The 26,275-nt window shown below is 36.4% G+C and overlaps 2 protein-coding genes across 2 annotated transcripts in view; one reads left to right on the forward strand and one right to left on the reverse strand.

Moving 5' to 3' along the window:
- The window catches only part of toc (toucan), a 108,868-nt gene that overhangs the window by 36,476 nt on the left and 46,117 nt on the right, over positions 1-26,275 (reverse strand). Inside the window, exon 4 of the mRNA XM_036369386.2 lies at positions 10,148-10,276. Coding sequence (XP_036225279.2) covers positions 10,148-10,276 — 129 coding nt within the window. The remainder of the gene's footprint in view (positions 1-10,147; positions 10,277-26,275) is intronic.
- On the forward strand, positions 7,384-10,043 carry LOC106619333 (beta-hexosaminidase subunit beta). Its single transcript, XM_014237375.3, has 8 exons — positions 7,384-7,574; positions 7,630-7,709; positions 7,796-7,979; positions 8,248-8,351; positions 8,459-8,777; positions 9,081-9,210; positions 9,276-9,477; positions 9,544-10,043. The coding sequence occupies exons 1-8, from the start codon at positions 7,472-7,474 to the stop codon at positions 9,979-9,981; spliced, it is 1,560 nt and encodes a 519-aa protein (XP_014092850.2). The 5' UTR covers positions 7,384-7,471; the 3' UTR covers positions 9,982-10,043.

Raw genomic sequence — 26,275 nt, forward strand, 5'->3', positions numbered from 1 at the left:
CGGTCCACTGGACGACGCGTCTAACGCTATTTTCGTCATCACATATGTACATATGTTTGTAGATAGACTTTTTAATACTTCTTATAAAACTTTAGTTAGCAAAAGGGTAAAACGAAAACCAAAACAGAAACACGAGAATTCCGCACTAGAAATTTACGATTTGCTTCGTGGTCCAAGTCCAAGTACTTAACTAGTATACAAAAAATTTTTAGAGATAATTAGGCAATAGTTACAGGTGAAGCTGATTATTTTTTAACGTTTTTTGTTTTATTTAAACGAAGATGATTTTTTTTCAAGTTGACACCGAAACATCAGATGTCGAAACACCTGTTTTTGAACGTATTTCAAAATGTTTGCCCTACAGTGTTGCACAGTGGTAGAAAATGAAAGTTGCTGGTGTGCAACAAATATATTATGTACATATGTATGTATGTATATATACGAATATATATGTATGCAAGTGGTTAATTCTAAATTTCTCGCTCGCCTTTACTTTCTATCGCTTTTAAATTTTTTACCGGCACGTTCTGGCAAAGCGGCTTGTCCAGCTAATCACCGCAAAGTAAAAATGTTGGGTCAATTGGGTAATTAACTGCTATGAAGTCGGTATAGAACCCAAGAAGTGAGTGTACGAGCAAATCCAATCTGAGAAAGCAATCGAGTTTTTACTACTTTTCTTTTTATTTCCCGAGTTTTACAATGCAATAAAGCTATGTTGAAGCACGTGTTAGTGGGAGCGTGCGCAAGTGCACACATACACATATGTTTCTATGTATGTATGCTACTGGCCTCCAGCACAATGTTGCCGCAAATGGAGCGCTATAAGGCCATAAATGCAAACAGATTGACAGAATTGGATATTTTATTGCTAAACCCGTTATTGTTCTAACGCTCAATATGGATTACAAATGTGGAATCTCGAATATTTGACAATAAACATACACTTATAAATATGAAAATATTTAAGTTATGTGCAACCAAATGCACTGCCAAAACGGTGCAACAGCAACACTTATCGGCAGCAGACGATTAACACCTGAAGGCAGACCAAAACAAAAACACAAGCAACGATTGCTCAAAGCATTAAGAACTAAGCAAAGACATTGATAATTATGAATGAACTGCAGTGAACATGATGGTGAAAGAAGAGAGCAGAGTAAAAGACAACTGAGGTGAGAGCGTATTTAAGAAAAGACACAAAAAATGCAATTGTGTTAAAAGCGAAGTAGTGAAAAGACAAAACTCGCGATAGTTTTGCCTTCAATTCAAGGTTAAGAGAAGCAAAGAGAGAATGTGTGGCAATTTAAGAGAATTTTACGTGATGTGTTTATTTTCTCCAGCGTGTTGTGTGCTCTCCGATCGTTGCTGATTGTTCGATCAGGTTTTTGTTCAGCTACAATACACAGCAATGCAGCTAATTAGCATGTTTGAATATTCTATATAATACGGGTGATGGGATGAATTCTTGCAATATTTTCTTTTTTGTAAATTTCTAACCGACAGATCTGCGCTGAAGCTAATACTATACATACAATGCAATATACTATATCGGAGGAATAAACTTAAATACATATACGCCTTACGATTTTGCCTCAACGAGGAAAATTGCCGTTATATTTGTGCATTACTGCTTGCAGCAGAAGCAAATAACAAATATTTATGAAAATTTCCAGTATTTAATATTGGAAAATATTATTTTAAAATAACTATGCATTTGCATTGCAATCTATATATAAATGTATGTATGTGTATATAAAAATTAGTAATTAGTTGTTTGTTTAAGTCATGTGTTTATTTATAAAACTTTTGTAAATTTAATGACCATATTTTAAATCTGGAATATATTTGCCATTGTCACTTTCGTGATATGTGGACAAGTATAAACAAAGATATTAACGCAAACGCGCAAAATGCAGATATCAAATGACCTCATCGGAGCTATAAAAAATCGCAAAAAGCTGGCTAATGAATGCAAATTAAAGAAAAGATTGTGTTTTCACCTTTGTTCTAAGAAAAAATGCACTTACATATGAACATATGTATGTAAGTTTGTACAATATATATTAATATTAATAAAAATAAGAGAAAACGTTAACTTCGGCTGTACCGAAGCTGTAGTACTCTTCACCTATACAAAACATTCCTTACAAGAACTTGATTTGGATCGGTCAGTTTGTATGGCAACTATATGCTATAGTGGTCCGATATCGGCGGTTCCGATAAATGAGTAGCTTCTTGGCGATAACAGAACGTGTGCAAAATTTCAGATCGATATCTCAAAAAAAAAGCTAAATCGACTCAGCTCGTTATACTGATCATTTATATGTATTACTTTATAGCTAAAAAAATATATTTTTGAGAGCAAACATCGTTTATTCGCCTTTCGATTTGTGTGGTTCAGTTTTCAAGTTAGAACATAAAATTCAAAAATCTACATTCAAACTTCCTTTTTAGGCGAATCATCAGCACAATATTTAGCAGCGTAATTAGCTTAACCCACTCGATTGTGTGTGCTTAAAAGGCAGTAGCCAGTCGTAAGAGCTTGTGATTTGCCACCAAGTGGACTTGTTATTTATGATTTTTTTTGATTTATGACTTCCCTTATTTATGCATCACTTTCGCAATTGCCTAAGAATTAGTTAAGCACGCTTATTTACCCAAATAATGGCACACATCAAGAGCTATATAATAAAGTTATCAACGTTGTACATACATACATGCAAACATTTGTATGTACATACACCCATAACATGTGCGAGTAAATAAAAACTATGAAATTATGGAGAAAACAAGAGAAACTGTGTGCGAAAGTGAAATTTTATTTTGTGGGCATGATAACTGTGGCAGTCAACAAATCTAGATGTGCCACTTAAGCTGAGCTATGCAACGCAATAACCACCCTAAGGTAAATTACTGTGCTTGGAGATTTGAAAATTTCATACAAATAGCATCTAAAATGTGTATGTAAGTATGTGCATGTGTCAGGCTCTCTGTATCTTTCAGGCAACTACCTTTTCTTGGCCCCAAAACAGGTCTGCATAATTCATTCTAATTGATTAATTAGCTAATAAAGCGCTCATTAATGTTAAATAAGCATTTGAGCACTTAAATTCTGACCTAATTACAGATATACGTTTGTATGTATGCATTGTAATCGCACACTAATCAAGCTGATTGAAAAAATTGCGAGCGTTCATGAATATGTTATGCGATTTTAACCTTTTCACGACTATGATTATATATACTATGCTATTTATGCAACTATGTCTTGAATTATATGAACTAGCACACAGCAAAACCCCAAAATGTAGATCTATTTCATTTATCGTGGTCATGAAAGTGTTAAGCCCACACCTATAGCAACATAATTTAATTTCCATTACAAAGGCTTAAGCCGACTGAGAGCCAATGAGCCGGATTAGAAGCGTGGCCAACACTTGTTCAGCGATACACGGAAGAAAACCACGACAAATCTATCAGAGCCTTAGTGTATTTTGAAGGCATGCTGCACCACCGCTGAGATTAAAAAACATAATTTACTCTGCTAGAAGGTCTTGAAAAGATATTTTTCTAATTATATGCCTAGTATAAATTACGAATGTATTAGCACCAGAGGCAAAGCCTTGGAAAGCAATGACTAAATCTTAAAAGAATATATATTATTTACTTTCAATGAATGTAGAGGAATTTAGTTTTATACCCTGCACAGTTTATATTAAGTTTTCCACGAAGTTTATAACACCCAGAAGGAAACGTCGGAGACCCTATAAAATATATACATAAATGATTAGCATTATGAGCTGAGTTTATTTAGCCATGTCCGTCTGTCTGTCCGGTTGCCTGTCTATACACAAACTAATCCCTTAGTTTTTAAGCTATCGATCTGAAATTTTGCACCTGTGCTTTTCTCACTAAGAAGCTGCTCATTTGTCGGAACGGCTGATATCAGACCACTATATCATATAGCTGCCATACAAACAGAACAACCGGAATCAAGTACTTGTAAGAAGCCTTTGTATTTGTGAAGGGTATTAAAGCTGCGATGCAACCGAAGTTAATGTTTTTTCTTGTTTATTTGGAAATTGAAATTTGAAATATTGGCAAAGACGCATTTATTATTGAAGATTACTTAATTACTTAAGAAATATTTATTTTTCCAGTGCATTTCATAGTGATTTTTGCGTGTGGGCCACAATCGGTTTAAACGTCAGCGGATTTCTCTATTTATTTTGTTAACAAATCTTCGCCGCAAATAAGTTGTTTTGCCAATCATTTGTTGCTTTTGTTGGGCCTGCAAAAGAATTGTGTAGCAACGACAACAAAACGCAGCATCAACTCAGCGTTTACACGTCAACAGATATGGACATATCCATATCAATACAATAATAACAACAGCAACAACCACACCAACAGCTACTGGGATTTCAAGTGCGGTAAACAAAATGTTTGTGTAGGCCGACTAAGAATCACGTCTTGGTAATGAAGTGTCCGTCCGCTGCATGGACGCAGCAAGGCAATTCCACCGAGGCGACAATTGCGTGGTGTGACTTTCAATAAGTTTTGAACAAATCAAAGCGTTGAGTGCAATTAAAGTATTAAGATAGTGCGCTGTAACCGATACCGATGCTCAAGAGATGGCGCTATGATTTTCGAATCAAGATACTTAAACGCTTAACCGGCTCAGCGTGTGGGTTGCAAACTGTTCGCGCAACATGTTGGAAGGCTTTTAAGCGCCGCTGATGGCGATTGCGTTTTTGCATTTCGTCTGTTTTTTGTGCGCTTCACAGATTTTTATTAAAAATCAATTTGGCCGAAACGTCGAGATTTGCTAACCAAGCGTGTAAAAACCAGAAAACAGGAAAAATAAAAATATTTGCTGTGACTGCGCCAAGTGCAAGCAAATTTGTTGGTTTCTGCTCAGTAACTAGTTACAGGCCATCGTCCATCGCACGTGAGCTCAAAGCCTTAGATTCAGATCACCACTGACGATTCCATATTGAACCAACTAAACAAGGGCTTAGAAAGCGTCAGTTACTATTTCAGATTTAGTCCAGGTTGAAATTGAAATTATTCTATTTTGGATTCCTTATACCTATGAAGAAATGAAGATTGTCTTTTTTGAAAACATTTATGTATATGTGTACCCTAATCATAAACACTTCTAGTTAGAAACGGTTAGTGTAATACTGAAAAATGAAATATCTTTCTGAATCGTTAAAATTAATTTCCAACTAGCCTTTATCGCACCAGTTAGTATAGGCGTAATTGAAGTAACTCCGCACACGAAATTGCCTCATTGGCAGAAAATATGTATGTATAAATATGTACATATGTTCGTACGTCCATAAACGGCGCATCGCAAAATTGCACATTCAATTAAGCTTGCAAAAATAAAAACAAAAAAAAAACATTGAAATAAAAAAAGCAAAAAATAAAGAAGACTCAAACTAACCGCATACCCATAAAATTTGAATGTATATGTATGAACACGAAAGCAAGTAAGAAAGCGCTGAATTCAGATGGAACCGAATATTTTAGAAATAACTATATATATATATACATATATACAGTAAACAGAAGACACTGAAGAGTTCGCTATTCTATTTACATATATACATATTTTAATATTGATGGCATACATTTTCAGCTAAGAAGAGACGATAGGCAATCATTCTTCAAGATGCACGAGATGATTGATTTCGGATTTATTTTATTATTATTAGTATTATGGAGTTATTTTCCTTCTAGTAATAAAAAACTTCACTGGGTTCCAGTTCAAAACTTTTACTTCCCTGCGCAACGTCTCCGACAACAACTATACAATCTTTTTGCTATAGAAGAACACATGTTTTTAGAAATGCAATTTTAAATTTTTTTGAATTACTAAAATTTTTATTCAAATAAGAGTCGTTAGCGAAGTTTACTACAGTGCAGCCCTTGGGTATAAAATTCTTCAATTATTTAGTGAAAAAGTATAAAAAAAAGCAAAAGAAAAAGAAAAATCAAGCGAATGAGAATTTATTTGTTGTACTTGTACATATGTCAGTACATGCATACAGAAATGTAGAATGCTGTCAGTATGCCATTGTACATATACGGCACATATCGTACATTTGCAAACATTTCAACCGAGTGGAGATTCCAATCGGTACAGTTGTATTACGCTGCATTTGAATGAACACAATCAACTTTCTTTGTAAATTTCTATTATTCTTTCGGACAAAATCGTACCGACCTGTAAATGCAAATCTGCCTGTGGGGACAAGGAAGTCAGAACAAAGTAATGAAAAAAATTTGAAAATGAAAAGCCAAACAATTGCATTTCTATCAGATTCCCGAAGTCAAACGAATTACATAAAACTAAAATTTGCTTGGAGCAAGCTTTGGCTTAATAAAACGATCTTACTTTGGTTCAAAAATTATGAATAGCGACTCAGGAACAGTGGACTAACGATAACAATGAAAACCTGCCCTTTGCCCTTCGAGGTTGCTTAGCGTGCGTCCATTTGACAAAAAGTATAATTGGAAGAAGAATAGGAATAGGATAAGAGGATGGAGGTTGGAGATGGAGGAATCGCGAAATTTATTACATTCTCCCTCACAAAGCGACGACAATGGGCAGCTAATCGTTGTGTCATTTTTTAGTGATCTCAAACAAGATGAAGTAAAGCGAAATTTAAAATTGAAAATGAAGGCGTAGAGAAACTTAGGAGAGATAAAATCATACATAGCTTTAAAGTGAAATATTTGTAATAGAAAATAATTTCTCTCATACTTATTTTAAATTAAATTCTGAGTACGTGTGTGTTTCCTTCTATATATATATATTTTTATCATATAATATTCATTCAAAGTACAATTTTTAGCATTCGCGCATTGTTTGCATACGTTACTAATTTTTTTAGCAATCTTTTTTTAAATAAAAATTACAGCATTTCTCATTAGTCTTTCTATATGTGCTTATGTTAAACTAGAAAAAGTGTTAATGTGAGAATTACGGAAATGAGTAGAAAAAACTTCGTTGTCACTAATGCTTGTTTTCCTTCTCAGCCCACTCTAATTTCTGTTTTGCAAATGGAACGTAAAATCCTTTAGGAAGCTATATAGAAACTGTGTCAGCTGACCTTTGTTGTTCTTTTAAATTGTTGCATAAATGAGAAAAAGTATATTTTAACAGAGTTTGGACAATGACAGGTTAGTTAGATGTTTGAATCAGAGCAGTAAAAACGTCCTATGAGTTTTTCCTACAGGGCACGCACAACTACTAAGTATTATTTTAAGTATAATTATCTGGTTACAATTAAGTATACAAAATCGCAGCTGTGTCAATTTACTAAGGTGTGTTTCCCTAATAAAGTGTACAAAACACTGATTCTCTTATCAGTCTAATTGTTTCTGACACTCCCATAACTGAGCGCAGTACAAGTTTTTAGGTGACAATATACGGAGTACTTTCCCAAATACGCTCGAAATGCGCAGTTTCCTTAATTTAATTGTGTTTTTCATATTTTGCGGCGAATTGAATGCCGATGGCGGATACCGCAGCTTTGGTCCAGAGTTCAAAGCTACAACGGGTAAAAAAAAAATGAGTACTCGGTAATTACAAAATACTTATTATGCCAAACGCAGGTGAGATTTGGCCCAAGCCCTACCAACAAGTGGAGAGTAATAAGTACTATGCGGTGAATGGCTCGAACTTTCAATTTATCGTGAGTATCTATGAAATTTACTTTCTTCTGTAGCCAAATATTTTAATTTGCTATACATATGTACATATATGGTATTTTTACTTAAGGCGGTGAACAAAAACTGTGCGTTGTTGCAAAGCGCCTTCACTCGATATGCCAACATTATTACCGCTGCTACTAAAGGCACCATTCGCGCCCCTGCCACCGCCACCCTTGGCATCATCCAGCAATTCCGCGTCAATCTGACACAGCCCTGCGAAGACTTGCCACATCTCGACATGGATGAGTCATGTGAGTGCACGAGTGCATAAATAATTGAAATTGTTAGGGACAGAGTTGGCAGCGGACAGACGTTGGCAGATGGTGGAAGCAAGCACGTCCTTCAACCACAAGCGCCCACAAAACAGTACAATTAAGCGAACGAGCGTTGCCTTAATCGCAACTCGTCCATCTTTTGCACTCGTACTGTCCTATCTTTTTAATTTATCACACTGCCACTCTATAAAAGTTGCATTTTTTTACTTTTCGCATAACTTTTTCGAATTTTCACACGCTTCAGATTACGTACGCGGCGATGGTGTAGTAAGAGCCAACTCCATTTGGGGTATACTGCGTGGTCTGGAGACACTCTCCCAACTGTTGGTGCCAATGCCAAATGGGCTGGTGAGTAAATAAGTGACAAATTCAAACCATTAACGCCACACAATTTTATGAAATAAATTACATGCAACTTCGTTTCCTCTTGCAAACCGGCGCACCACTACTGACAGCTACTTACGCGCAGCACAGAAATTTACGATCAGCCTCGTTTCAAGTACCGTGGCCTAATGTTGGATTCGGCAAGACATTTTGTGAGCAAGATGAAAATATTGCAACTCATCGAAGGGATGGCCTACAACAAGCTGAACGTCTTTCACTGGCACATGACGGATGACTCAGCATTCCCGTACATTTCAAGCGTTTTTCCAGAGCTGTCAGCAAAGGGCGCTTATCGGCCGGAACTGACCTATTCCAAGGCCGATGTGAAGGAAGTGGTGGAGTTTGCACGCGAGCGAGGCATACGAGTTGTGCCGGAATTCGATACGCCAGGTACATAAGAAAAGTGGAAAGTGAAAAGTGCCACAAACGCAAAGGAGAGATATTAGCTAAGCGTTTAAGCGTTTGGGTATACATTCTATTAAAAGAGCTTATGAACGCCCAAAGGGTTGAACTAAATAGCAAAACGGCATCGATTAAATTAGTTGATAAAGACTACATAGATAACATTACTGTACCTTAAAGGGGGTTATTTACTTAGGGTTGGTGCATTATTCCAAATTTTCTGTTATCCTTAAGTAAAACAATTTAGTTTAGGATTAGCGTAAGAAAAGCTTAACAGTCAACTCTTTATAGCGCACACTGCTTCATGGGCAGCTTCACATCCCGAGCTATTAACGAAATGTGCGGGAGAATTTCAAGGGCAATTGGGACCGTTGAACCCAATAAAAGAATCTACTTTCAACTTTCTTACCACATTTTTCAGGTCTGTGTTAAAAAATTAATATCTCAACAATAATCAGTTTGTCACAAACTTATAATAAATTATAGTGAAATCAAAAGCCTCTTTCCCGACAAGTTCCTACACTTGGGCGTCGATGAAGTGGATTCGGCTTGTTGGGAATCAAACGCCGATATTCAGGCCTACCTGAAGGCACATGGGCTGGACAATGGCGACTTGCCCTATTTATATTTGGAGCGTTTCTCTGCGAACATTTCTGCAATGGGCTGGAAGCAGATGGTGTGGCAGGAGGTTAAATAAAGAAAAATACAGTTTTTAGCCAAATAGATATTATACATGAAAATTTTATCACTACAGGCGATGATCGAAAACTCTTATATGGACTGGCCCGTCGGCACAATTGCACAAATATGGTTTGATTACAAGAGCGCTGTGACAACACTAACAAAAAAGGGACACGATGTCGTCATGAGTGATGGATGGTATTTGTATGTGTTGGCCACTGGCGCCGACTGGGAGAAGTTCTATAATGTCGAACCGACTAACTTTAATAGCAATAAATCGCAAAAGTCCCACGTAATCGGCGGCGAAGCTTGCTTGTGGAGTGAGTGGATCAATGAGTATAATGTTCTGCCAACGACGTTTCCGCGTGTGAGTGCGGTGGCTGAACGCTTGTGGTCTTCTCTGGAGCATTTGGATGCAGATGAAGCGCGCTTGCGTTTGGAAGAGCACAACTGCCGCATGATCGGGCGGGGTATTGAGGCGCGACCAGCTAATGGTTTCGGCATGTGCTAGAGGCGAGTGCAGTGAATCATTGGAGAGTAAATTTCAAATAAAAAGAGTTAAATATAATACAAGTTGATTTTAATGTGTTTAATTTGAGTTTTGTGTAAAAAGTGATGCACATACAAATGCAGTTATTTTACCTTTTTTAATAAGCTTAAATACAACAAAAACTTACGTGTTAAAGAGATGGTTGTTGGTTTGAGCCGCGTCGATGTACTTTTGGCAGTCTGCTGTGCTTTGGGTGGCGGCCCCAAATCCGTCGGTGATATACTCAAGTTGCGTACATCACGCTTTTTGGCTGCTCCTGCAAAGAAAAGATAGGAAAAAAATATTAATTAGTAAGGGTTTTTCATAAAAGTTTAGGAATAAGTGAATTAAGGTCATTCAGACATAAAGTCATAACTACAGAAATCTTGGGCAAATGTTGACTTCTTCTAACTCCGCAACAATTAAGGACTCCCTAAACCGCTGCGTTGAAAATTTATTTCTCAGAATTGATGTTTTTAATCGTTTCCAAATAAAGTTCAAATATTTCTCACAGATTAGCAGAAGCAAGTGTAGTGAACAAAAAAAATACTTACGAAATATCGAAAAATTTGAAAAAGAAATCGATTGACATTTTCTGTGGCATGCAAACTAAAATTATACATAAATACATATTTATATAACACTTATGTATACTCAGATGACAGCTTTGTAAGCGATCGGTGGAAAAGAGCATAATTTCCACGAGCATGCCTTCGGAAAACGTGCCCTTACTTATGTTTCGGTGGTTTATGGGTGTAACGTGACCAAAGCGCTTGGCGGCACATTAAATCATGCAGATATTAAAGAGTTTTTACATTTCAATAACAATTCGTTGAATACTGTTGAAAACGTTTTGCCTCAGCGCCATTCTCGTTTCAAATATCAAAAGCGTAGCCAATGGTAAAGCGTGCCCTTCGTGTTTATTTGCTGCTTTTATCAAGAAATATTCGGCATAATTGCAGTTAAAGCTCAGTGCACTTATTGCAAAGTACTCTGAGTTGCAGCATTTTGTTATTTTTTCCTTGGTATAGATTGCATGAGACATATGATACATTGCAGCTGGGCTTACATTGCCAGCAATAAATTTAGAACCATATCCACACTTTGAGAGTGTAAAATTATTTCCTCATAAAAATCTATTTAAAGCAGCAACCATGCGAATTTAGACTATTTTGAAAGCATTTCAATTTGGAGAGCGATGGAAGGTTAGTTAATACAAATCATTTGTGTGCTTAGGAGTCGTTTAAGCACCGCTACACCTACATAAATACATAAAAACTCGTACGAAATTTTATTTAAACTGCAAAAACCTACTTCATTACTTACCTTTCGCACGCTTACCGAAACTGCCGAAGCGTTCGCGCTCGATTACTTGTGTGTGAATATAGCGCTCCGAATATGAGCGCGACAATTTTTCCTTTGAACTATGTGCCCCCATTACGACGTCACAGCTGGGAAATAATTACTTGTCGAAAATAATGCAAAAATAAAACAAGCGATTACTTGTATATTTGCGATACACTTTCTTTCAATTAGCGGCACAAGTGAAGCAAAATGCTTTTCATTAACTACTTGACGTCGTGCAAATGCGAAAATTCACCGCCGACGACATGCGCAAGCTTTTCTGGAAATGTTTGTTTATATTGAGCGCTGCCACTAAACGGACGGATGTTGCCAGCTGTCGACTGTCGTGGCAACCGCTTGTCGATTGTCGGTTGACTGTTGGCTTTGATGATTTGCGCACGCCAACACACTCACTCACACAATGCAATGCGACTCAACTCAACTCAGCGCGTGGATCAAGACAGCGCACTCGCGGTGGCAGCCGACAATCAAGCGTGCAATTTCGTATCCATTTCGTAAAATCACCAATCATTTGTCGGTAAATGCATAAACAAATGCCAGTCTTACAAACGAACGTTTAGAGCGCGCGGCCACGCATGCGCCATATTCATAACACCACCAACACACGCACCGCCAGTAGGTAGTCGCCTCGACATCGACATTGACTGCACTTTGCGGCGTTAGATTTGTTTACATTTTCTCAAAGCACCCCGTTTGTGTTATGCACGATTAATACACTTTTTTGTTTTTGCCGTTTTTTTTATGATTCTGACATTGACAGGTTCAATGTGCCACTAACTAATGCCAACTTATTTTATTTACAACTATTATATTTTTTTCAGTTTGCGTTTTATTTCTGCTATAAACTATAGATTTTGGCTTCACTTTTGGTTTATGTTTTGTTTATTTCCAATTCATTTGCATTTTCTATTTTCACATTAGTTTTTTTAATTTTAATTGCCTCTACATTTACTACTGCCACTAAAGGAAACAATTAAATTTAACAAAATGCGACAACAGCAACAGTAAACGGTACGGTATAATAATTATTTTGTATGTGTGCGAGAAGTTCAATGAATCGTTGCAGCATGCTGATAATTGTGGTCACGTGACTAACACTACCGATGCATAAACTGCCAGACCAAGTGTTTTGCATGACCTCAAGTATTGGAAAATTTGCTATTTAAAACTTATAAAGAAAAACTTAAGCAAAAATTGGTCCACTAATGTGTCAGCTACTTGAAAATAATGAGCTATGTTCTAAATTTCTAATATTTAGCTCTAACCTCGAAAACTCTAAATATGTAAAAATGGTTGCCTCTTTAGCGAAAACTCTATAAATCTAAGACAATCAGTCCAAGTTTTGCATATGCTAATAAGTTCAGGATTTCGTAGAGTATTGACAGAGAACTTAAAACTTAGAACTTAAAAAAGTTCTCTGGTATTTAAAGCAAACAGCAGTGATCATAAATTTAATTCCAAAAGTGTTTGTAGTTTTTTTTTTAATAAATAACTCAAAAACTAGCTGATAAATACCGCTCACACTCATTTATTCTAAATTTATACGACAGTCCAAAAAACATAAGACGACACCAATAAAATATTGCTTTCAAAAAATATTAACAAATATATTTATGTCTGTAGTTTTCATTTTCCCACACATTTCTTTTTTAAATAATATTTTCTCTGAGTTTGAGTGCGCTTCCAAAGAAAATACAAATTATTGGTTATTACATACACCCCCGCCTTGTAGTCTTCACGATGCATTGCACAATACCCATGTGAACTCTTCGCATTCCCATAGACAACACAAAACTTGGCGGCCGAAAAACTAAACAATACTCAAAGGGCTCAAAGGCAGTTTATTTTAGACAAATACAAAATATTTTTCTTTTGGCACAAAGCAAACACTGCAAAGCTATCAAATAAAAATTTAAATAATAAAGTACTGTAGCGTTCACGCAACAAAATCTACAGGGCCACAACAACGCTGACAAATGGCAACAACCAGCGCAACAACAACAATACGGAAACAACCTTTAAAGTAAAAGTGACGAATGGCATTAGCAAGATTTTTAGCCCACAAAGTGGAGCAGCAACTTGTCAATGCAACATTTTTAGAGCAGCAACAGCCGCCGCCGCCATAGCACCGCGGCATCATTGGCCACCAAGCCGATAGCTTGACTGACCCAATTTCGCCTGTGAAAATTATGGAGGGCCAAGCGCCACAGCGCCAACGTACGCATAAATACACATTTATATATATAGGTGTGTGTGTACGTCTGTGTGTGTAATGGTGCGTGCGTTTGAATTCGCGTGGCAGGTGTCGCATAAAGCTGCAAAAAAACCAACACGAAATTAAAACTGACAACTTGGGCGTTACAACAAGCAAATTGGTACACGCGTGAGCTCTTTGAGAACTCGTGCGGCCAGAAAAGCACTCAAGTTATTACTTCGTCATTATAGATAATAAAAATGGCACACTCGGTGGGGTATCCACGGTTCAAAAAATTTCACCATATTGTTCGACATAAAGATATTTGCTGTTAATAACGAAAAAAATATAAAAAAAACTGTAAAATATAAAAAAAAAATGTTTATATGTTTATAATTCCTAAAATTTCATTTCATCGTTTTTGTTGTTGTTTTTCAATTTATAGAAGAATTCTTCTGTTGAAATCATTTAAATATACTTCTCTCCATTGCGAACATAAAAAGCTTACACATAACCTCAAATAACTTTTTCTAATCGCCAAGCTATTTAGAGTTCTTTAAAAATAGCCACCAGCTTCCTGCTGTACATGCTCAAGGTGACATCCGCCTTTCGTGACGCGCTGCGTCTAAATCTATAAATATGGACTGAAGATAATGAAGCTGCAGCATTTTATTTGGCAACGAGTATTGCATCGACAGGCGCTAATGACATTTTGATGTGTAGCGACAACATGCAACACGCCTAACTAGGCGTTTGCGACGAAATTAGCTGATTGGTTGCATGCGGCATCTACATATGTACCGATATATGTCGATCTTTAGGCTCGTAGGCGCGCGCTAAAATTTTCCGGCAAATTTCGACGTACAATTAGCGGTAGATGAGAAGAAAATACCTACGAAATGCGCTGGTTTAAGTGTCAAGGGATTTGCTGACATTTATAGCCACTTAAGAAGGCGCACACATTTGATATGCCGCACCCCAACTGCATGCTGCAGGTCTGTGGTAGAAAAACAAACAAGAAGAGCTAGGAGATGCAAGAGATTAAAATAATTTATGTGTGAATTGAATTCATAAATCATTTGAAGCAAGCGAGGCGGAACCTATTTTGGGTATCATTGGTTAGTCAGGAAGTTAGGTAACTTTATCGCACATAAAATTATGTAACTGTAAACATATTCACAACAAAATTCACATAAAATGTGCAGATGTATGTACATATATACACATTAACTTGGTTATTTAATTTGTGAATTTTATGCGTTTTGAGGAGCAAGCGTCGCCGAGCTGCTCGTGCATTGAAAATTCACATAATTGAATTGCAAAGTACAGTTACTGAATATTCCATTTGCTCTGCAGATTTCCAAATAAGCCGCAGTAGCGCTCCCTGGGTAAAGGTAGTGAAATATGCACATTTACTTGGCGTTTGTTCAAAATATGCGTGTATTCGTATATAATTGAGGGTATCTGAATATATATATATATATATATATATATGTGTATGTACCATATATATGGTAATAGGTAATATTTCAATCAGTTTCCTTAAGCTAGAACATGTGATGACACGTTAGGTCACACTAAGTCAAGTTGAAAGTTACCAGCATAGCGATACGGTATGAAGTTTCTTCAAATCACACAATTCGAGGATTTAACCGTTAATCCTTCATTTCATTAAACATTAATTTGAGAGAATAAACGAAATTTGGCTGCCGAGAAAAACTGCAACACTTTTAATGCGAATAAATTGAATTATCAATAGTCCCGAAGCGCAACACACAGTCGCGGGTGCTCGCCAGTGACCAGACAGTGCGACTTTCAAACGCGAACAGAGCAAAAGCAATAAAAAAAAATAATGTCAACGAGTAACAGCGAAAATGACCGGAAATTTATAATAAAGACAAAGTCTAAAATGCATTTATGCCAACAACAACACATTAAATTGCAAATGAAGCGTAATGGAGCACAGTTATGCCTGTACGTGTATGTATGTGTGTACTGATGCCATTAAGTGCAATCAGGGACAACATTGAAACTTCGAAAATTGCACACGAAAGTGATGAGCGTGAGAATATTGCTATAAATAAAATTGCTAACGGTGTGTAACGCAAAGTGTACTCCTTCAAAATAAAAATATAGACAAGAGGCGATTTTATACGAGCAACTCCGGCGTTTTATATATACATACGGTATATGATAAATATATTTTAGTACTACAAGTATATATGTATGAAAAATGCGAATGCACAAAATCGCTGAAAAACACAAATAATATGTCGTATATGGTTTGCACATAAAACATATGTATGCATATGTGATCTGATCTGAACAATTTCTACCTAGATTACATTGTTGCCTTAGCAAATAACTCTTGCCAAATTTCGTGAAGATACCTCGTCAAATGAAAAAGTTTCCCATACAAGTACTTGATTCCAATTGTTCAGTTTGTATGGCAAAGAGCGGCTTATTAGTGAGAAAAGGACAGATGCAATCTTTTTAAATGGCGATAAGCACAAAAAATTTGAAATCCTGAGGAGGATAATACCAAGTCGGTCAATAATCGGTAAATAATTAAAGGATTTGACTTAATATTTCAGTTTTTGGATGCTCAAATTGCGCTGTTGTCAACCATCGCTTGGCCCAGTTCTATTTTGCTGAAAATCTTCACAAATTTAATGTCACTTGAACCGCTTACTGCACATTGTTTTACATTCTTAGGGAGTTAGAGCGGTCCTTATTCGAAAGTGCCATTTTGGTCAACAGCCCGCAAGACAACTGTGTATTACATATGTTCGTGCAAAATTAACAGGGCTTGGATGTTATTTGGATAACGCACGATGCCGTACAGTTCATGCCACAAACAAACTAGAATTCGTGGGTGTTGTGAGTTTTAGTACACCGAGTACTACATAAACTCTATTTATCTTGCTAATGTATATAGACTAAATAAATATAATATATAGACTAAATAGCAAGGAAAATATTTATTTAACATACATTATTATTTCGAAATTATCGATAAAACTGCAATGAGTACACGAAATAATGAGAGACTTGCGTGGCACGCACATTTTTCACAGCGAAACCACGCAAATCTACCATTTACACACACACACGTACGCGTCTTTATGAGTGCATGAGTATGCAAAAATGTCGGCTTGTTCAAGCAATAGCAAAAGCAATGCAAATTTATTTTTGGCAACGCAAAATTAGCGCAAACAAACACAGCACATGCCGCATTCAGCGGTTGCCTTAAGTTTAATGGATTTTTGTTTTTGTTTTATTTGGCTTTTGATGTATTGACGTCAAAAGCGGAGCAACCACGGCGATTGTTTAAATGAGCACATGCAAACCGCCAGCCAAATGTGTTCGAATTTAATGAGTAAATTTATGAAAATACATTATATACACACACATACACAAAAGTGCAATGCATAAATATTAATACGCAAATAGTGCGTAAAAATGCACAGAAGAAGGAAATGCAAGCCAAACAGTTTTACATGTGGCAAGCCGTTGCATAAATGCGTTTTTTATTGTCTCTGGTGGCAGAAGACGTCTGCCCCAAATGTGTGTCGGCTTTAAGCATCTTGCCACATCTGCTATTTTGCATTTTTGATTTAGCCAAATGCGAAAGAATTAACAATAACGACGGAATTGGTGCAAAGTATTTTAAATGTTTACGGTTTTCCATTTTTTATCGTTTTTCGGCCAAACTATTTTGCACTTGTTATGTGTCTTGCGAACGCTTTAATGAATTGCAATTCATTGTAAGAGCCACTTCTGCAATCAAAACAATTATTTTTTAAACATTTTTTTCTCTTGCATTATTAAGTGGCTATGTTCGTGCGAGTCACACATGCGAAATGTAAAAAGTGTGCAACAATACGGCGAGTGAGTTGCTAACAAATAATGAATCCATTGAGTTGAAATCTAATTTATTTTTGGAAAATTTCGCTCGGCAATCGAGTTTGACAGTAATTGCTGTGTTGACCACTATGTTTGTATATACTTATATGTGGTCTGCTCGTCGCTCTTAACCAATCGGTAATTGACGTTAATTATCCGGCCATAAAAACTCTTCATCATATAATATGTTCGAACATGAAATTTTAACGAGCTATCAACTAGCATTTGTATCGAATGCAATGGCGCATAAATAGTTTTTGTGGCTTAAGTAAATTAAAATTTTGGCAATTATATTACATCAGCCAACGTTTAACCGAGCTCAATAGAAAAATTTACGACGCTTTTATAATAGATAAAAATTTTAGTTTCAATTTGGGTTAGCTCGAAATGAAGAATACTTGATTTTAGGTAATTATTAAGAGAAAAGTTTTAAAATTAACAACGAAGTACACTTTTTCGACAGGTTTCGCTTTATAGAAGCAGAAGTTGCCGTAGTAAAAAATTTATTTGGTTGCTGCTACACATAAGCGAATATATAATTTAATTGATTGCAAGAAGCCACTCATTTTCCAATCGTAACGGAATATATATAATATATATATTCCTAAAGCAAAACTTATCCTTTATTCAATTTTTCGACAGGTTTCGCTTTATAGAAGCAGAAGTTGCCGTAGTAAAAAATTTATTTGGTTGCTGCTACACATAAGCGAATATATAATTTAATTGATTGCAAGAAGCCACTCATTTTCCAATCGTAACGGAATATATATAATATATATATTCCTAAAGCAAAACTTATCCTTTATTCAATTTTGTGGTGACTCTCTCAGCCCAATACAAGACCAAAGCAAGTAGCAAAGTCTACATGCCAACTAGTACAGTTCTAAAGAGTTTGGGTCCAAAACTAGTAATATTCAAATGGCATTAACTATCCATTTTGAAAACTCTTTAGACACAAGCTGGTGTAATACAGCTGGCATATTCCCTTGGCGTTAGTCATTTTAAGTCGCCCTATTATTAGTAAGCGCTGCCGAGACGGCTTAAGCAAATACATTATATTATATTTGCAACATTCTATGTTGGTCCTGCAGCACAGTTGCCATAATAGCCTGCATTCCTTCTTTACAGTTACGTCAACAAATCCTACCTACTGCACAATGGCTAAAACACAGACACTCGCCCCTGCACTGCGGTGTGGTCATGTAATCCTTAATGAATTGCTGATTAATAATTCAATTATGTGCGAGTCTATAATCCCAGCTGAGCTCAGTGCACTTTAATCTCACATACACACATGCGCATGAGCGTGCGCAAGCAGAGAGGAAAATTGCAACAGATATATTTTATAATTAAATGGAAATATTCTGTGCATTCGCTATTTGCTGCTGCTGTTGCATGCGATAAGAGTGCTTTATGAGAATAATTATGTAATGGCATGGCATTGTAATGAGGCGCATCATTGTTGTATTAAATTCATTATGACATTTGCCAAATGGAAATTTCACACTTTATTGAGTTTTCCCGCTATGCTTCGCGCTAACTATGGTAAATGCAACTGTTGTTGTTGCTTTAAGCGTTTGCTTTTTCTTCTGCTTTTGGTTTGCGGCTTTGTCACCGCAGTTGCTCGAAATCGATTTTTCAACGCGCACTCACACACACACACCCAACCGGACATTTGCGTTGCCAGCACATTTGCTAGGGTGCAACGCTGCGTATTGCTGCTTAATAACGGAAAATCACGAGTGTGCTGGCGAGTGACGTTCGCTGTCATTGCGTGCAAGCGATTAAAATAGCGCAAAGCGCCAGCTGCTATTTATTAACTCTAGTGTTAACTAGTTGTAACGGTTTATCTGCTACAAGCAGAAGCGCAAAATATATGACAATATATGCACAGGGCGAAAAGTTAAGATATTTGCAGTTAAATTCACATTTTCCAACAACAGCTATATCTACGCGAATTCTATTTAACATTGGAAATTTAATTAACGCTCACGGAAATGCCTTTCCGCGGTTGTTACGTCCGTGCCAAGCACTTCCGGTGCGCAGAGACAACGCGTCAAGAAATGGTGGCTTGACACAATAATACACTTGAAATACTCGTAGATTCGCATTTGTTCACATGCATTGTGTTGCTTTGCTTTATTAATAAGCACTATCATTGCTTTTTCTTTTTCTTTTGTTTTTGCTATTTTGCACATGTCATCTTGTGCTTTTGCGATATTCACATTGCATTCATTCTCACAATTAGTGGTGTTGATTTACCATAAGTAGTTGCACACCGCAGCAACATCGTGAGCGGCAACAGCACCTGCCTCCACCAGCATTGCGCCAGCAAAAGCTTGTAAATGCTGGTATAAATGAGGCAACTCTGTTCCCGCAACCATTTTCCATTATCTAGAAACAATAAAATTGCGCGAATTTTCTTATTGCTCACATGTGTGTGTGTACACACACATACACCAATATACGGCTAACCTTCGCTGCAGATGCATGTGAAAATTTGTAGTTGAAATTCACTTTTTTGCACTGCTGTTAATTTTTCTCGCAAATTTTTCCATTGAGTTATTTATTTTCTTCGGTTTTATTTTCACAAAATTATATGTGACGACGTGCTGCTTTGTGCGCGTATGTGTGTGTTTCTATTGTTTTAAATTGCCGCATGGCGTAACGTGTTAACAAGCGACTATAAGCTGCCACTATTGTACTGCCACTGCGCAACGGATAAGGCTGGCTTGACTTGTAAGCGTCCAAATAGGTAAGCTTCTCTGTTCAGCGCCTACACTTGAAAACTTATTTGTGGTGAATCGTTAGGATTAGGTATGAAAAGTATGTTCTTCAATTTTCATTTCATTTTTAACTAACACCAAAAATAAAATACCATTCCGCAGTTAAAGATGTAGTGACATGATAAATAATTCAACAAAGTTGCTACTTACGAAAATGTCAAAAAAAAAAAACAAAGTCTTGATTTTTTTTGTTCAATTACAACTATTTAAAAAACAAAAAACGTCCAGAAGTTTTCACCAAAATTTGCATTGTTGTTGTAAAAACGTCTGCCAAAAATACAATTTTCATTTTATTTGTTTTTTTTTTCGTCCAATACCTAGTCTTAGCTCAAATACGTTTTTTTTTATTTTTGCTTTTGATGATTCTGTCAGAAATTCTGCTGTCAACGCGGAAGCACATTTTTTCCGGGGAACTGTCGGAAATGACGTCGTTTGGAATATTTTTCTTTAAAAATTTTACAAAATCTTTGTAAAATATGTCTCTTCGAAATAAGAAAAAGCTTGAATAAAATATTTCATTTTTATAAAACAAACAAAAGCTATTTAACATAATGAGTTTTTTGTTCGACAAAACCCATGCAACCCCTGAAAAGATGTGAAATCAACTGCCATTAAATACAATAACTACCTCAATACATATGTTTCGAAAAATCTAAAACTAAAATATTTATACTAATTCAAAATAATTAAGACGAAAGTGAAGTAAGTATTCAAACTAAAAATAAATAGAGTTATTTTCGAGTACTCGTATATTTTCACGCATTTTTCAACTAATAAACAAATCTACATGTTTCAATAATCGCCTTTAACAAAATTTGAAGTGTACCCACAACCTCTTCCACCCACTTTCCGCTCCCCACACATACTGCAGCTTTGTGTGTCTACATTCTCGGCTTTCGCCTTTAGTGGTGATTTCGCAGTAATGTCATGTTATAGCAACAGAGCAGAGCAGAGATATTAAGCAGGAAGAGCTCACTAAAGCTGGAAAGTATAAAAAGATTTACTCGTTGCTAAAGAAAGGTAGTGTGACGAATTGCGAGAACTGCGCAGTAGTTAGCCATGGGAAGCCTAATAAATTCACCTTAATCACAGTTCTCCAAGTGAGCATTTTCGCATTTTTTCATGCGAAACAGACAATTCATTTCATAGCACTGAAAAACCACAACTCATTTTAATTAATTCAACGAAAAAGTATTGTAGAAAGAGATATTATAATAATTTTGCAACAATTCATCATTTCCGAGCATCACTACTACTCAGGCACAACAATTACAATCATTAAACCGATAGCCGCGTTGATATGTTCATCAATTTTCGTAGGTCAATTACCTTTTGATGTTCTAAATTCCTTCTATTTCACCACGGAGGTGAAGTCAACAATACTACGCATTAGCTTACACATGCCACTTATTTACTTACACAATTAACGGTCATAGGTGTAGATAATTGATTAACAACTGGTGCTTTCTTATTAGTCTGCTACCTTCCTAAGCAGTAACCTCGTTGGTACGGTTCTTCGGCAAATACATGTATGTGTCGTAGATGAAAGTCCGACAATGCAGGTGCTATGCTCTAAAAAAATTTAGCATTTGCTTTAGCCCTTCATACATTCAAAGTCTATGAAGTAATTTAGAGTCGATTTCTTTGTTTTCAATTTGTTCAGAGCTTAGTGCTTCTTACTAACCCAAATGACCCATTTTAGAGTTTGTATGATTACCACCGAATTTAAATCACAATACAGCTACATATGAATACTCAAAAGTTCAAGCTCAGCTTCGTGTACTTTGCTTGCTGCCACTAATTTTGCTTCGTCATTTGGCTGAAATTTAGCAAATGGCATGTGCTGCGGTCAAATCTGGTAGAATGTGTGAAAGAGCCAAGAGCAGCAGTTATATACATATACACATATATATATTCAGGTCTTTGTTGTATCACTTACGGATATACATATGTGTATGTATTTGTGCGTATGCATATTCTTGCCTATGCTGTCTCTAAAATTGAGACCACATGATGGTTGGTCATGAAAGATTTGCGGTTTACGAAATGAAAGTAGGAAATTACTATGAAGTGAAACAATGCTGACGATGATTTGCGTTAACACAATTATTATTCAAATTCATAGCTGTAGCTCGGCCGTGATTCGAGGTCTATTCAGAGACTGTCAGACGGCAAAGCTGCACACAGTGGTAATTTCAATGAACAATGGACACAAAATTAATAAAGTATTGTGTGATATTGAATTTTTAGTGAAAGAAGCTAGCTATGTGGACATGCCATTGTAAGGCATATAAGTAGCTATCTATACTTGAGTATTACATGTATAAGCTCTGGAATATTTTCATGCACTTAAAATTACCATAAACGCTATTAGCAACACAAGTTTTTAAACTTTTTTTGGCATAATATATTTTTTTAATTGAGTGATTGGGTTCTAAGCTAGCACCTAAAGGCTCCTGTTCTAAAATTATAAAATAGCTTCTGTATGCATATTCCTCAGCAAGCACTCTGAACGAGAGAGGGAGGAGAGCACAATTCCTCCCGGACTCAAGAGTTCCGAGTGACTCAAGAGGCCTTTGCCTCTACTACCATTTTTTGGAGATTTTTTCTCCAACAATTCACTATAATCAGCTACATGACCCCGTGTTTCCTCTACACAATACATACAAGTGCAAGTATGAAGGGAATGCATAAAAAATTATAAATGAAATTGCGCTGCAAACTTTTATTAAAGTGGAAAGCTAACATAAAATCAAGATTTAAACAAATACACACATACATACATATATGATGTACATGGTCCAGTTGGGTTTTTCCGCATTGCCGCTTTCATACCACTCACACCTAGTATTGCGTCATTACACCTGCATAACTAACACACACGCACACACACCTAATTGATATAATTGACCATTTAATTAATTGAAATGCAGTGAATAAAGCTATATTAGACATTTAATTGCGACGCATTTGCGTCAACTATTAATTTTATGTCACACAAACAGCAATAACGGTAGAGTTAATAAAAGCGGGATTTTTCTCTATTTATGTTGCACGTGCTGCAAAAACATGTGTATATAAGTATTAAGTAAATGTTTGTATTAAAACTACAATATATACAGGTGAATGAATACAACAACAAGAGCAACAGCAATGTTTTGGCACATACAAACCTCAGCAAAGTGACAACAATCACGACAATGTCGGTGTTGACAACAATGCCACCAGCTGAAATCGACCGCCGAGCAGTGATTGCGCTTGAATACGTGTTGCGTACGGCATTACGCTTGTTTTGGGGCGACGCTGGGCGGGGTACGCGATGTGCGCATGTGTGTGAGCGAATGCGCAACGCCGACCACCGCATGTTCAACATGGCCATGCCATGCTGGTTAGGTAAATGTGATAATTGCATTTCGCAAAGAGCGAATTTTTAACAAACACATGTACACACGCGCGCTTATGGATGATGCACACAGCCACATACATACATCACATATGTGAGGCAACAATACAAGACAAGGTCGGTGACAGTGGCACAGGAAGTGGAAGTGGTGCTGCACACAACCACGACCGTGATCATAAAAACTTAGCTTAAAAGAAAATTACAACAAAAAACTGCCGAGTGTTGAAAATATTTCAAAAAAAAAAATAAACAAAACATAAATATATACATAACACCATAATTAGGGCACTATGATAATGAATATATATATTTTTATAATATATATCTTACGCTGAAATCTATATTAATTAAGCGCAAAATTGTTGCAGTATAATAATACAGACGATGTTGTAACCTTAAATGTTGCATAAAATTATGAAATCTGTATATTTTTGATGAATAACTGTTTAAAAGATACACACTCGCTAAATTTACAACACTATCTTTTGCCAAAAAATACAAAAACAATAAACTGTCACATCAATGTGCAAGAACTCCTCAAGTAGCACCGGACACAATTTGAACTCGTAAAGACCTCTGGGGTACTCAAACGATGATTTTATGATTTGGCTGACTTTAGGTAAATAGTTGCAGCACTTAAGATCGATCGTAAAAACTGTGAAACAGAAAGTTGCAGCATAAAACAAGCAAATAGAAAAGTTGAAAGCATAAAAATGTGACGTCAAGAGAACAGATGGTGACAGATAGGGGCGGTAAGTGTAGCTCGTGACTTACAACTTCCATAAAGGAGTGAAATTTTCATTTAAATTTACAGCCACTTGAGTTTTATTTACAAGTGAACACTTAAATCTTCGCCACCGCTGAGACCATGCTGCGCTACATGGCAAAGTACACTAAGCCCTAATTGTACATGAGGCTTGTATGTGAGGCGCCAATCCAGCAAACGGCGGCACTCAGCAATATTTTAATGCTAATTTAAACAAATAAGTAGATACGCCAGAAGCATAAATTAAGAAAGCCTATAAAACAGCAAATTATTGCAACATATACACACTCATACATGTGTGATTACATATTTATATTCAACCATTCATTTGCACTTGCAGCAGCTGAGCATGCGCAGTGCAGCGTTTTAAAAAGGCAAGCATGGAAAAAAAGGTACACTGCACGAGCACAGGTATGTGTATCAGTCAAATGCTTCTTTTGGAACAACTTTGCAGCAGCTGCCGGAATTTGTCTGTATGCCGCTTAGATATGCGTTGCTATATTGTTTTGATAAACAGCTGTTGCCAAGCTGATGGCATACCTGAGAAACCGTTTTCGCTGTTGAGGTTTCAGAATTAGAAACACTAGGAAAATATTAAATTGTTCTTTAAAGAATGGCAAAATCGCTTTGGTGTCGAAGGATATTTGAATACACAGCTAAGAAAAGCGATTGTTAAAATGTGTGCAGGAAAATTCATACAAAACCAGTATCGCAGCCTATCAAGCTCAAGCTAAACCTGATAAGTTCATGAGTGATATTCTATCATAACTCTCCTGATAGTTCTTAATATTTGTATTATAAAATGAAGGAACAAATAAAAATAAAACTGGTATTAAAGCTTAAAATTTGGCTACATATCAGGACACATCGCTTGCCTAACATACTAAACGAAGATTAGCGCATACGACTTCGCTAAATGGTTAGAATTAAATTGTGCTACAGCAGTAAGTGATTATATGAAATCGATTTCCAATGACGTCATCGCATGTGCGCGCAACATCAAAAAACTGCCAATTGAATATGCCAATAACGTGCCTAGAAAAAATCGCAATATAAGCACTACAATGCCAACAGCAGTAAGAATTATTTGACGAGTAGTTGGCAACAGCGCCGCGTACAAGTTTGCAAATGCGTGAATGGAATCTCAAGAATTCGCCAACTCAGTTCGAAAAACGCCAACAAATGTTTCAGAAAATCGAGCTTAATGCCAAACCCAAAAACACTAAGCTCACAAATTAATTTGTATGTGCGTTTATGTTTGTATGTGAACCATATACATTTTATATGTAACGGAATTCGTGTGCGAACGCGCTAGCCGACTTAAAATGCGAGAAGTGTTGTGTCGCCGATTCGGTTTGCGCTCGGCGTCAGCTCGAGCCGCATACAATGTATAATAGATAGTAAGTACTTTAATCCGTTGACTTGCGGCAGTGAGTTGATTCAGTTTTTGGTCGGTGGATGAAATTTAATGAGCTCCAAATGGCGACCTGCCATTTTGCGGTAAGGTTTTGCCTATGTAGCAAAAAACAAAAAAAACTCGCAAAAATGCTAAGAAAATGCGCAAAAGCACAGAGAGAAGAGCGAAAAAATAAATAAAGCAAAAAATCACTGAAATTCACAAGCAAATAATTAGGTGCTTAATTAGTTACAAAATGTATGAAATGAAGGTGAACTCGTGTAAACGGTGTAAGTAAAAACAGAGAATACGTAATATTGTAAGCAATGTTATAGCAATATCACACTGCTTGGCTGAACAGTTGATACTACCAAAGGCCTTCCTGAAATCAAACACTGTAATCAAGAAACAGCATTTCACACTTTTCAGGAGCAATTCTGCAGTAACAGTGAAATAGCTG

Source organism: Bactrocera oleae, chromosome 3 (assembly GCF_042242935.1).
Source record: "Bactrocera oleae isolate idBacOlea1 chromosome 3, idBacOlea1, whole genome shotgun sequence".
Lineage (NCBI taxonomy): Eukaryota > Metazoa > Arthropoda > Insecta > Diptera > Tephritidae > Bactrocera > Bactrocera oleae.

Coding starts and splice junctions, on each gene's coding strand:
- LOC106619333 (XM_014237375.3), top strand. CDS start 7,472: ATGCGCAGTTTCCTTAATTTAATTGTGTTTTTCATATTTTGCGGCGAA. Junction 7,575..7,629: donor AGAGTTCAAAGCTACAACGG/GTAAAAAAAAAA, acceptor TGCCAAACGCAG/GTGAGATTTGGCCCAAGCCC. Junction 8,778..9,080: donor GCCGGAATTCGATACGCCAG/GTACATAAGAAA, acceptor AACTCTTTATAG/CGCACACTGCTTCATGGGCA.